This window comes from Erythrolamprus reginae, chromosome 4 (genome assembly GCF_031021105.1).
Source record: "Erythrolamprus reginae isolate rEryReg1 chromosome 4, rEryReg1.hap1, whole genome shotgun sequence".
Taxonomy (NCBI): domain Eukaryota; kingdom Metazoa; phylum Chordata; class Lepidosauria; order Squamata; family Dipsadidae; genus Erythrolamprus; species Erythrolamprus reginae.
This window is the reverse complement of record NC_091953.1, coordinates 20,143,280-20,155,436: the sequence shown is the minus strand read 5'-3', so window position 1 is coordinate 20,155,436 and position 12,157 is coordinate 20,143,280. Positions and strand designations below refer to the sequence as shown.

Below are 12,157 nucleotides of genomic sequence, written 5' to 3'. Positions count from 1 at the left end.
AGCTACCTTTAGCTACCTGTTACCTCAGTCAACTAGACACAGGGATACAAAGGTATCCAAATGAAAAAGGCCAGAGATCTGCAAAATGGAAAAAAAATCAGAGGAAAAGGCATGCTAAGGTTTCATGTCTCCTAGGGGGAAGACACAGAAAAATATCCTTTTCTCCTGGAGCTTTCATATCATTTTTATTATGCAGCAATTTTCGGAAAATTACCATGGGAGTTAAAACCAAACCACTATGTTTCCTAAAAGCTAATGCTATGAAAAACCCAGGAGCATGATTAGAATTTAAAATCCTGAAATCTCATGAAGTCTCATTTAATTCAGCTAATCTTTCTGCCCCTGAACATACCTTCTTTCATCAATTTCACAGCAATTTGCATGGTAATCCATTGCTAGGCCTCTTTGTCACCCTAATCATCTGAGTTAGTGACAGATTTATAGTTACACCGAACAGAGTTGGTGCTGTTTTAAACTTCACGATATCTCAAACAAGGATCTCGCCGCAATTTAGATGGGAGTTATTCCCAAAATAATAACCTTTTTATAAACAAACCCCACCCTTTGATCTAAAGGCATCTCATTTTCAAGCACAAGTGCTTATTTAAAGCTACATTTACAAGGTACCTAATCAGGAAAAACATCTTCCTTTTCTCCCATGGAGTAAAATGCTTGGATGACAATGTTTACTATAATATGTTTGGTTGATTTGTGAAGAAAATATGCATTGCACTGAATACAACACAAAGGTATCTGAAGAAGTCCAGTTGGAATGTTTGCCTCTGCTTACACCCCAAATTTCTCTTTGCTTGGATACTTAACTGCTAACTTCTATAAAGTTAGCAGTTAAGTATTTATAAATCTAAGTTCTATAAAGTTAGCAGTCTATGGAGAGGGGCAGCATATAAATCCAATAAATGTAAATCTAATCTAATCAATTGATAAATAACTCTTATTGATAAATAACGTGATTGTGTTACACTCCTGACAGTGCTCTCTAGTCTCAGGATTCAGCAGCAAAACAATTTACGTGCTTTCATCTGCTTTGTTTGTTTTACAGCATTCTAACTTTCTGATAACAGATAGTCCTGGCCTTATGACCACAATTGAGCCCAACATTTCCGTTGCTAAGATAGACAGTTATTAAGTGAGATTTGCCCCATTTGTCGACCCTTCTTGCTGACTTGGTTTGTCTGAAGGTCGCAAAAGGTGCTCACACAACCCCGGGCACTTGCAACCACTATAAATGTGAATCAGTTGGCAGATGTCTGAATTTTGATGACATGACCATGAGGATGCTACAAGAATCACAAGCGTGAAAAACAATCATAAGTCACTTTTTCCAGTGCCATTGTTAACGGTCACTAAACGGACTGTTGTAAGTTGTAGGCTACTTAGAAACGTAGAATATTTTGGGAGACAATTTATGATGCAACACACGGCATGACTGTTATCCCTTTGACTTTTATACATTACACTGGGGAACAATAATTTCGTTGTGTTAAATCTGTGACTTGTTTTCAACTAACTTCTGGCCTCTGGATCCAAAAATAACCACCGTTTTTGTCTACCACGTCAACATTTTAAGCTACAGGATACCCTCAAAGGTCATCCAAATTGTGCATATAAAGGAAAAGTAAAAACCTACCAAATATACAGTTTACAAAGAATAATTTTATTCGTACAAAGGCTATAATACCTACTGCAAGTTAAATTGTGTTCATATAAATTGTTGTTTTCTTTAACGGTATTTATTTGTTTGTTTTGCTTGTTTGTTTGTTTGTTTGTTTGACTTGTATGCCGCCCCTCTCCAAGATAATTATACATATTAAGGTAAAAAAATTCACTTATAGCTTTTTCTGGAGTGTTTAATCTGTCGACATTCTCACATTATTATTATTATTATTATTATTATTATTATTATTATTATTATTATTATTATTAATTGGATTTGTATGCCGCCCCTCTCCGTAGACTCGGGGCAGCTAACAACAGCAGTAAAACAGTACAACAAAATCCAATACTAAAAAACAGCTAGCCCATTATATAAAAACCAGTCATACATACAAACATACCATGCATAAAATTGTAAAGGCCTAGGGGGAAAGTGTATCTAAGTTCGCCCCATGCCTGGCGGCAGAGGTGGGTTTTAAGCAGCTTACAAAAGGCAAGGAGGGTGGGGGCAATTCTAATCTCTGGGGGGGAGTTGGTTCCAGAGGGTCGGGGCCGCCACAGAGAAGGCTCTTCCCTTGGGTCCTGCCAAGCGACATTGTTTGGTTGACGGGACCCGGAGAAGGCCAACTCTGTGGGACCTAACTGGTCGCTGGGATTCGTGTGGCAGAAGGCAGTTCCGGAGATATTCTGGTCCGATGCCATGAAGGGCTTTATACGTCATAACCAACAGTTTGAATTGTGACTGGAAACTGATCGGCAACCAATGCAGACTGTGGAGTGTTGGTGTGACATGGGCGTATTTAGGAAAGCCCATGATAGCTCTCGCAGCTGCATTCTGCACGATCTAAAGTTTCCGAACACTCTTCAAAGGTAGCCCCATGTAGAGAGTGTTACAGTAGTCGAACCTCGAGGTGATGAGGGCATGAGTGACTGTGAGTAGTGACTCCCGGTCCAAATAGGGTCGCAACTGGTGCACCAGGCGAACCTGGGCGAATGCCCCCCTCACCACAGCTGAAAGGTGTTTCTCTAATGTGAGCTGTGGATCGAGGAGGACGCCCAAGTTGCAAACCCTCTTTGAGGGGGTCAATGATTCTCCCAACAATAGTCAGCCATCATATGTACATCCCATCTACCCTTGGTGGAATCGCTCATCTTGCTTATCACGGACTGCACCAAGATTTTCCAGGATGTTTTCCAAGAAGCTGTGTAAAAAATGCAATTTGATGCTCATGTTGCAACCTCATAACCTCATAATTCTCATCAGGTGTAGAGAAAAAACTTGACGTGTTAGAAGAAAACTAACTACAGTTTTGAAACCAGCATGCCTAATTAACTATAAAAAAACCCCTCAAAAATCAAACTCAACAGAAATTGTGTTACAAATTGTTCCCCAGTGTTATAATTAACACTTATAAAATGTGGGGCATGGGATTATACAATACCTCTTTACAGCTTGCAAAAAATACAATACTCTTCTTTTTCAAGTGACTCCTCAGAAAAGAGTACAACATATTGACTTTCTGGTACAGTTCACAAACAATGTAGTTCTGTTCCAAGGTTGCTGGAGTACTAAAAGTGCCAGAAAAGGAGAAATAGACAGCAGATAAAAAAATCAGAAGGGCAGCGCAATGGAAAACAAACAATATGTTCCAGTAAATGTATCTCAAAGTATTATCTAACGTATTTTTCGGAATATAAGACAGACCTTTTTACCTCAAAAAGAAAGTGAAAATTTGGGTGCGTCTTATACACTGAATGTAGCCCCACCCAGCCACTCCCACTCTTTAGCCTCTGCCTCCCAGCAATTTACCTCCTTGCAGCAAAGAGCGCAGAGCCTGATTAGCACAAGCAACTGATTATCGGCCTCCCAACCAACTGGTTCAGGCTACAGGCAGGCCCACGTGCTAAAATGAAAGTGAAACTAAAGCTGCACGGAGACAAATTGTTAGGAGGTAGAGGCAGAATTTTATTTTTTGTGCTAATCAGTTGCTGAAACTAGATGCAAGAAGGTAAGTCAATAACTATAAATGTTTATAGAATGTTGAAATTATTTTTTCAAGCCTATTTTATTATTGTTCTAGACAACTTAACAAAATTAAGAAGCGTTTTAAAATAAATGCTTGATCTGAAGAGACCCAGTGCTATTGTATCTTCTTTTAAATAGCAAAGAATAAGGTATACTTCAAGAAAGCCACATCAGTTTTAACAGCATCTGTACAAGCATAATCTGAAATGTAACAGCGTCCTGTTTAATATTAAGATAAGGCAGCTGAGTTAAATCCTGACTTAGTCATGTTTGAAGTAGATCTATTTACTGGTAAATAATTGGGAGGATTTAAGTGTGATTACATTTAAGGAAACTTTCTGGCATTAATATGCTGCCATAATGTATATTTCTCCAATTCTTTGCTATTTCTATGAGTCGGGCACCCATGTACAAACAGTGTACAGTGTTCCCTCGGTTTTCGCGGGTTCGAACTTCGCGAAAAGTCTATACCACGGTTTTTCAAAAATATTAATTAAAAAATACTTTGCGGTTTTTTCCCCTATACCACGGTTTTTCCTGCCCAATGATGTCATATGTCATCACCAAACTTTCGTCCACCTTTAATAAATATTGTTTTAATAAAGAAACATGGTGAGTAATGATGCACATGGTTGCTAAGGGAATGGGAAATTGCAATTTAGGGGTTTAAATTGTTAAGGTAAGGCTTGTGATACTGTTCATAGCCCAAAATAGTGTATTTACTTCCGCATCTCTACTTCGCGGAAATTCGACTTTTGCGGGCGGTCTCGGAACGCATCCCGGCGAAAATCGAGAGAACACTGTATATCATCTGTTTGCTGTTTGCTTGAAGGCAGAGGCAGATTATGTTGTCTGCCATTGCAATAGTTTTTAATTCAACTATTGGAAGTTTTCTATTGGACACCAGTTAGAGCCCAAGTTGTCTGGTCACCCCCAGTCATTTGAGAAATAAACACTTAGTGATCAAATCAAAAATTACTTGCGCTGCTCCCAACAGTCACACAGTTAAGCAGTCATGTCTCTTTTAAATCAACTGTTTTATAGACTTACTTTAGTTTGCAGTTTTCTGTTTCAAAGTCCAAAAATTATACATTGCAGTGATTTCTTGTACATATGGTGGTTCAAGTGATAAGCAACTATTTATTTATTTATTTATTAATCCAATTTATATGCCGCTCAACTCTTCAAGAACTCTGGGCATCTTATTAAAACAAGGAATTCTACAAACACCCTGTGATTAATCCAGATTAATTCTTCTTTTCCTGGATGTGCCTACTCAATTTATTGGCCTGCTTTATTCTAAGACCAAGACTGGAAACTCTCAGACCATACCATGCCACAAGGAGGTTCAGAATAGAGAAAAACAAGGCAGTACCCCAAATACATATATTTCTTTGCCGATTACATAAGCTGAACTCCAACCTGAACTTCGCTTTTTCATGCACCCAGATGTATTCGGGATCCTTCAAGCTCAACCGAGCAAGGTCCTTCACAGATTTGGTCTGCGTGGCTGAGAAGAGCAGGGTCTGTCGTTTTTTAGGAAGGTTCTCTATAATTGCATTCATGGCCTCAGCGAAGCCCATGTCCAGAATTCTATCAGCTTCATCAAGGACTGGAATCAGAAAAGCAAATTGGGGGAAATCAGACTTTGAAAGTTTTAGTAGTTAAATGATACACAGCTGGATGTTTCACATAATGTATGTGTCAAGGTTCCAAGTAATAGCTCCATAGAAAGCAGAACTTAAAGGCAGGAAGATCCGTCCAAGAACAATTTTATTGGAGATATTATATTGGCACAAATTGGGGAAATCCGAATCTGAAGGTTCCCATGGTTTTCACCTGATTAAAAAGTAAGGTTTCCCCTTTCCCCAATCAGTCACATTGTCCAAACAAGGTGCTGGCTGGTGGTCTGGTTACTGTGATCCTGTTCTCCCGAGCCATTTGTTTTGGCTACAAAACATCCATCTAACAACCGTATTTTTCAGAGTATAAGACGCACCTTTTTCCTCCCTAAAAGAGGCTGATAGTTTGGGTGCATCTTATATTCTGAATGTAGCTTCCTCTCTCTCTCACCCCCACCTCCCACCCCAGCCCTAACTAACTTCCCAGCTCTTACCTTGCAGGCTCTTTCATTGTTTCTCTCTGCAAATAATATTTTCCAAGCCTTAAGTCTTTGCAGGGTTTTTTTCATTGCTCTAACTTGCTCTGAATAAGTTTCTTTCCAGCCCTAACCAGGTGCTAACAATGTTCCCAGCTCTTACCAGCTTGCAGGCTCTTTCATTGTTACACTCTGCAAAAAATGTTTTCCAAATCCTGTCTTTGTAGGGGTGTTTTTTTCATTGCTTTACTTGCTCCGAATGTTTCTTTCCAGCCCTAACTAGGTACTAACAATGTTCCCAGATCTTACCAGTTTGCAAGCTCTTTCATTGTTACTCTCTGCGAAGAATGTTTTCCAAACATTGCAACCACCTGCACAATTCTTTTAATTTTAAAACATTAAGACATTTAAGGGTCTTGCACAGGAAATTTGAACAAGCATAGTCTTTTCTTCCATTTTAAGGAATATCCTCTGCATGCTATGAATTGCCTAGAATAACATATACGCATCAGTTCCATAAGAAGTTTAAAGTTAGAAGGCAGCAGCGATCCTATTGAGATTTCAAGCAAAGCTCTGAATCAGAATTCACACTGAACAGATCCAGGATCAGAGGCTCCCAACAAATATTTTATACTTACTCAGCATTTGAAGATTAGAGGCATGGAAATACGAGGTTTCATCCATGTGCTGCAAAAGACGACCAGGTGTACAAATAAGGATATTCATATTATGGATTTTGCCTGATTCTTGTTTCAAGTCCTGAAAAAAAGCAGGTTGGTTGAGAATTTAGGATGCGTAGTTTTGCAAAATGCATTCACACAGAATTGGGTAAGGGAAGTTCATACATACCCTTAACAAGCATCTAAATCCACTGGGCCAACAAATATCACTTGAATAATCTAACTGCCCCCAAACAATTATTGTTTAAAGGAAGAGCCTACCTTTCCACCAATGATTAGACCTGCAGAAAATTCATGATTCTTCCCCACTTTACGCAGGACTTCAAATGTCTGGTAAGCCAATTCTCTGGTAGGAGAGATGATCAAAACACCCAGTTCGTCCATGGCAGTCCACTGCTGTCGGTATAAAATTTCTAGAGCCTGAAAAGTTAAAAAGTACTAGTTAGGAAATCTATCATATACTCTCCTGGACTACACTTTTTCAATATTAACCTGCTGTTGTGGTCTGCCAGCGGTCCGCGGAGCTGGCGGCAGAGTCAGACATTGAGGAGGCTGGGGAGGACCATGGGCCAGGCCTGGAATCTGGAGAAGGCTCTGTGTTGGAGCCAGAGTTGGGGCCTGGGGCTATCTGGGAGTTCTTTGCTAACTCCAGAGCCAGCAGAGGCTGACATCAGCGAGGCAGAGGAACAGGGGGAGCCTGTTCCCAATATGCGCATGCGCAGAACTGCCAGAAGGCAAGAACAGTTACAGAAGAGAAGAACTATTCATGAGAAAGGCTTGGAGATTATTGGCCCCTCCTATGAGCTATATAAGTAGAGCACAAGGGAGACCTCGTCGCAGGAAGCAACTTAGTTCAGCTCGTGTCATTCTAGTTCAGATTCTGTGTTTTCTGTTTGGCCTTGCCAAGTTTCTTGCTAATTGGTCTTTGGCATCTTGCCAAGGAAGATCAAGGTTTGTGTGCTTATCTGCCTTTCCCCGAAAGACTGTTGTCGGACTTGTTTATTCATTCATTCATTCATTCATTCATTCATTCATTCATTCATTCGATTTGTATGCCACCTCTCTCCGTAGACTCGGGGCGGCTAATAACAATAATGAAACAACATATAACAAATCTAATATTTAAAATAATTAAAAGACCCTTATTTAAAAAACCGAACATACACACAAACATACCATGCATAAATTGTATAGGCCTAGGGGGAAGGGCATATCTCAATTCCCCCATGCCTGACGACAGAGGTGGGTTTTAAGAAGCTTAGGAAAGGCGATGTTATCACTGTTATCATTGTTTGGGACTTATTATGGCTGGGAATGAAAATAATTACCAGCTGTTCAAATAAAAGAGGATTTGGGGACGCCGTTTTGCGCTGTATTATTGATCAGGAAGCCTAGATCGGAATATCTGCAACCAGTTACAAAATTCCCTTCTAAGGCAAACCTTTGAAGCAATAACTCATTTCAAATATCTCTATGGCAAAACTCTCCTTTGCATGCAATAGGACTCCTGATTTCTAAGCAATCAGGCAGCCACATCACTTGGACAAAGGGGCTTCAGCACATGGACTATGCATCTCATAGAAATCTATTTCCAACTGAGAGGTGTTTAAGACATGCTTTTTGTACACTAAAGCCCCCATCAAATAAAATGGCATCACTCCTGCAGTTTGACAAGGCAGAAAGTATCATCTGCCCAGTTCAATTTCTTGTTGAAGGAAAATGCACCTGTCTGACAATTTATTTCATGTGCTTGTTTATCAAATCTATGTGGGCTCACAAAAATTTCATAAATAACTACTCTGGGCAGCATTAAATAATTCATATTTTAAAATTTGACTTATGACCACAATTTTGATCAGAAGTAATTGCGGTTTGAGTCACCATGTGACTTGGTCTTATTTTAAGACCCCCTTTTATGACACTCATTAAAGCAAGTCACTGCAGTTGAGCAAATGATGCACTTCTTAAATAAATTCACATGCACATGTCCAAATCCATCTCATCCAATGGGCATCTTTTTTTGCTGGAAAACTGCGAAGGTCATGTGCCTGGTAGACGCTGCAACTGGTTGTAAATGCAAGCTGGTAATGTGATCACATGACCGGGGGAAGCAGCAGTCATTACTTCAAGGACAGGTCCTAAATAATTTTTTTTCACTGTAATTTCTGCATTGTCTGCCGATCGGTTTCCGGACACAATTCAAAGTGTTGGTTATGACCTATAAAGCCCTACATGGCATAGGACCAGATTATCTCCAAGACCGCCTTCTGCCGCACGAATCCCTACGTCCGGTGAGGTCTCACAGAGTGGGTCTTCTCAGGGTCCCGTCAGCCAGACAATGCCAGCTGGCGGGGCCTAGGGGAAGAGCCTTCTCTGTGGGGGCCCCGGCCACCTGGAACCAGCTCCCCCCAGAGATGCGCACTGCCCCCACCATCCTTCCTTTCCGAAAAAGCTTGAAAACTCATCTTTGCCGCCAGACCTGCGACCACTGGATTTCTCCCCCTGACCAACTAGTGTGTTTAGAGTGGCCTATTGAGTGAATGATAAATTGAATGTTTTTTAAGTTTTTAGATCTTTTTAAGTCTTTTAATCGTAATTTACTTGTTTGATTATTGGATTGTCACATGCTGTTTTTATCATTGTTGTTAGCCGCCCCGAGTCTACGGAGAGGGGTGGCATACAAATCCAATAAATAATAAATAATAATAATAATAATTAATTGGATCAAGTTCTTTTATTATGTATTCTACATAATAAAACTGTAACTGGGAAAGGCAGGCAGAAGCCTCTATGGGGCCTCTCTAGGAATCTCCTGGGAGGAAACAGGGCAGGAAAAGACGGGGGGAGGCCTATGTGGGACCTCTGTAGGAATCTCCTGGGAGGAAATAGGGCCGGAAAAAGCAGGGAGAAGCCTCCGTGGGACCAATCTAGGAATCTCCTGGGAGGAAACAGGGCCTCCATACTCCCTGTGGTTTCCCCAATCACATGCATTATTTGCTTTTACATTGATTCCTATGGGGAAAATTGCTTCTTCTTACAAACTTTTCTATTTAAGAACCTGGTCACGGTACAAATTAAGTTCGTAACTAGAGGTACCGCTATATTAGCTTATACGATGATATACAACAAATATTTCCCTACTTACAGGTACAATGAAAGCCAAAGTTTTGCCGGATCCTGTCTTGGCAGCTCCCAGAACATCTTTACCCTGCAATGCCAAACCTATGGTCTGCTTCTGGATTTCAGTCACCATGCGATACTGAGCTTCCTGTAAGCCTGATGAAACACAGAAGACAAAAGCTCCATTTCAGAATGCAACAAATAGAACAGGATTCCATTTGAGGATGTATTTATCCTTAAGGATTCCATTCCTACCTTTCAGAGTTTTCCTGGATATTGGGAAATCAGAAAATCTTGTAACTTCATTTGTATTGATCTGCATTGGAAAAAAATATAACAGACCATTAAATTCTAAACTATTAAAGAACCTGATCATTTTTGCAAACTAGCATTATTGATACTGTAAGTATCCTATTACAAAAGTGAATATTTTATTCATTTTGCTCTCAGTTTTGTTCTGTAGCATTGTTCCTATCACCCATCTCCTCCCACTTCTGAGTCTATGACTATAACTTGTTGTTTGTATTTTTACAATGTATATTAATATTGATTGTTTCCTGATTGCTTATTTGTGCCTATGACAATCATTAATTGTTATTTATTTATTTATTTATTTATTTATTCATTCATTCATTCATTCATTCATTCATTCATTCATTCATTCATTCTATTTTTATGCCGCCCTTCTCCTTAGACTCAGGGTGGCTTACAACACGTTAGCAATAGCACATTTTAACAGAGCCAGCTTATTGCCCCCACAATCCAGGTCCTCATTTTACCCACCTTGGAACGATGGAAGGCTGAGTCAACCTTGAGCTGGTGATGAGATTTGAACCGCTGATCTGCAGATCTACAGTCAGCTTCAGAGGCAGTACAGCACTTTACCTGCTGCGCCACCCCGGCTCTTATACCTCATGATTCTTGACAAATGTGTCTTTTCTTTTGTGTACAGTGAGAGCATATCCACCAAAGAAAAATTTCTGGTGTGTCCAATCACATTTGGACAATAAAGAATTCTATTCTATTCTATTCTATTCCATTCCATTAGAGCTGTCAAGCCTGCCTTCATTCAAAACTCAAGAAAACCCGCAGCTCCATTGATTAGAGAGAGGTACTTTTACTGTTAGCAGCGAAAGCTAGGCAAGATCTGAATCAAAACATGCAAAAGTTACACATTGAAAGTCAGTCCAAATCTCTCCTCCAAGGGCCCAGCACTAAGAGTTCCAATCAATGTCCAGAATGATGCTATGGGAAAGCTCATCTTTTAAGTATTTCTCACATCTGGAGTCTCAAGACAGTTAGCCTTGATGGAGTATAAACAATTCCACGCAGCAGTGCCATAATTCACGAGTGCAAGTCTCCCTTACAATTCTCATGGGACTACTACACACTAGCTTCGCCTTGTGCACCAGTTGCAGCCCTATTTGGACCGGGAGTCACTGCTCACAGTCACTCATGCCCTCATCACCTTGAGGCTCGACTACTGTAATGCTCTCTACATGGGGCTACCTTTGAAAAGTGTTTGGAAACTTCAGGTCGTGCAGAATGCAGCTGCGAAAGCAATCATGGGCTTTCCAAAATATGCCCATGTTACTCCAACACTCCACAATCTGCATTGGTTGCCGATCAGTTTCCGGTCACAATTCAAAGTGTTGGTTATGACCTATAAAGCACTTCATGGCACCGGACCAGACTATCTCAGGGACCGCCTTGTGTTGCACAAATCCCAGCGACCAGTTAGGTCCCACAGAGTGGGTCTTCTCCGGGTCCCGTCAACTAAACAATGTCGCTTGGCGGGACCCAGGGGAAGAGCCTTCTCTGTGGCGGCCCCGGCCCTCTGGAACCAACTCCCCCCAGAGATTAGAATTGCTCCCACCCTCCTTGCCTTTCGTAAGCTGCGATACTCTTTCCCCCTAGACCTTTACAATTTTATGCATGGTATGTCTGTACGTATGTTTGGTTTTACAATAAGAGTTTTTAACTGTTTTAATATTGGATTGTCATATGCTGTTTTACTACTGTTGTTAGCCGCCCCGAGTCTATGGAGAGGGGCGGCATACAAATCCAATCCAATCCAATCCAATCAAATCAAGCTTACTTCTCTTCTCTTAGAATTAAAAGCGGCACATAAATCTAGCAAACGAATAACCAAGCTATGTTCTAACAATGTTATTTTAAAAACGGCGGTAAGCATCTCAGGAAATACTTGGCTAATCCTTGTTTCACCAGCACCTTCATGAAAAGAAGACTTGAAGGTGATGCACTGACAGTGATACCTACTTTGGATAATGAAACATCTGCAGGAAAACAATCAAGCTCAGAAAACACCAAGAGCCCCCATTTCAACTTTACACTACCAATATTCTCCCCTATTGACCTAGTAATCAGACCAGCAGAAAGAAAAAGAAATGTCAACAAGAAAGGGTAGAAAAATCACTCAACTTCCACATGGTTTGGAAAGAGAGAAAAACTGATGGCAAAAGACAATTGGAGCCCATTCAAAAAGCAGTGATGAACTGGCCACCACACCTACTGATCCTTATTTTTGGACAGATTTTG

At 40.5% G+C, this 12,157-nt stretch overlaps 1 protein-coding gene across 1 annotated transcript in view; it reads right to left on the bottom strand.

The window, feature by feature from the left end:
• DDX10 (DEAD-box helicase 10) overlaps positions 1-12,157 on the bottom strand; it is a 212,135-nt gene that overhangs the window by 195,295 nt on the left and 4,683 nt on the right. Inside the window, exons 2-7 of the mRNA XM_070749725.1 lie at positions 9,854-9,914; positions 9,624-9,754; positions 6,740-6,898; positions 6,437-6,557; positions 5,123-5,312; positions 3,117-3,243 (exon numbers count right to left, since the gene is read on the bottom strand). Of these exons, the coding sequence (XP_070605826.1) occupies positions 3,117-3,243; positions 5,123-5,312; positions 6,437-6,557; positions 6,740-6,898; positions 9,624-9,754; positions 9,854-9,914 (789 nt within the window). The remainder of the gene's footprint in view (positions 1-3,116; positions 3,244-5,122; positions 5,313-6,436; positions 6,558-6,739; positions 6,899-9,623; positions 9,755-9,853; positions 9,915-12,157) is intronic.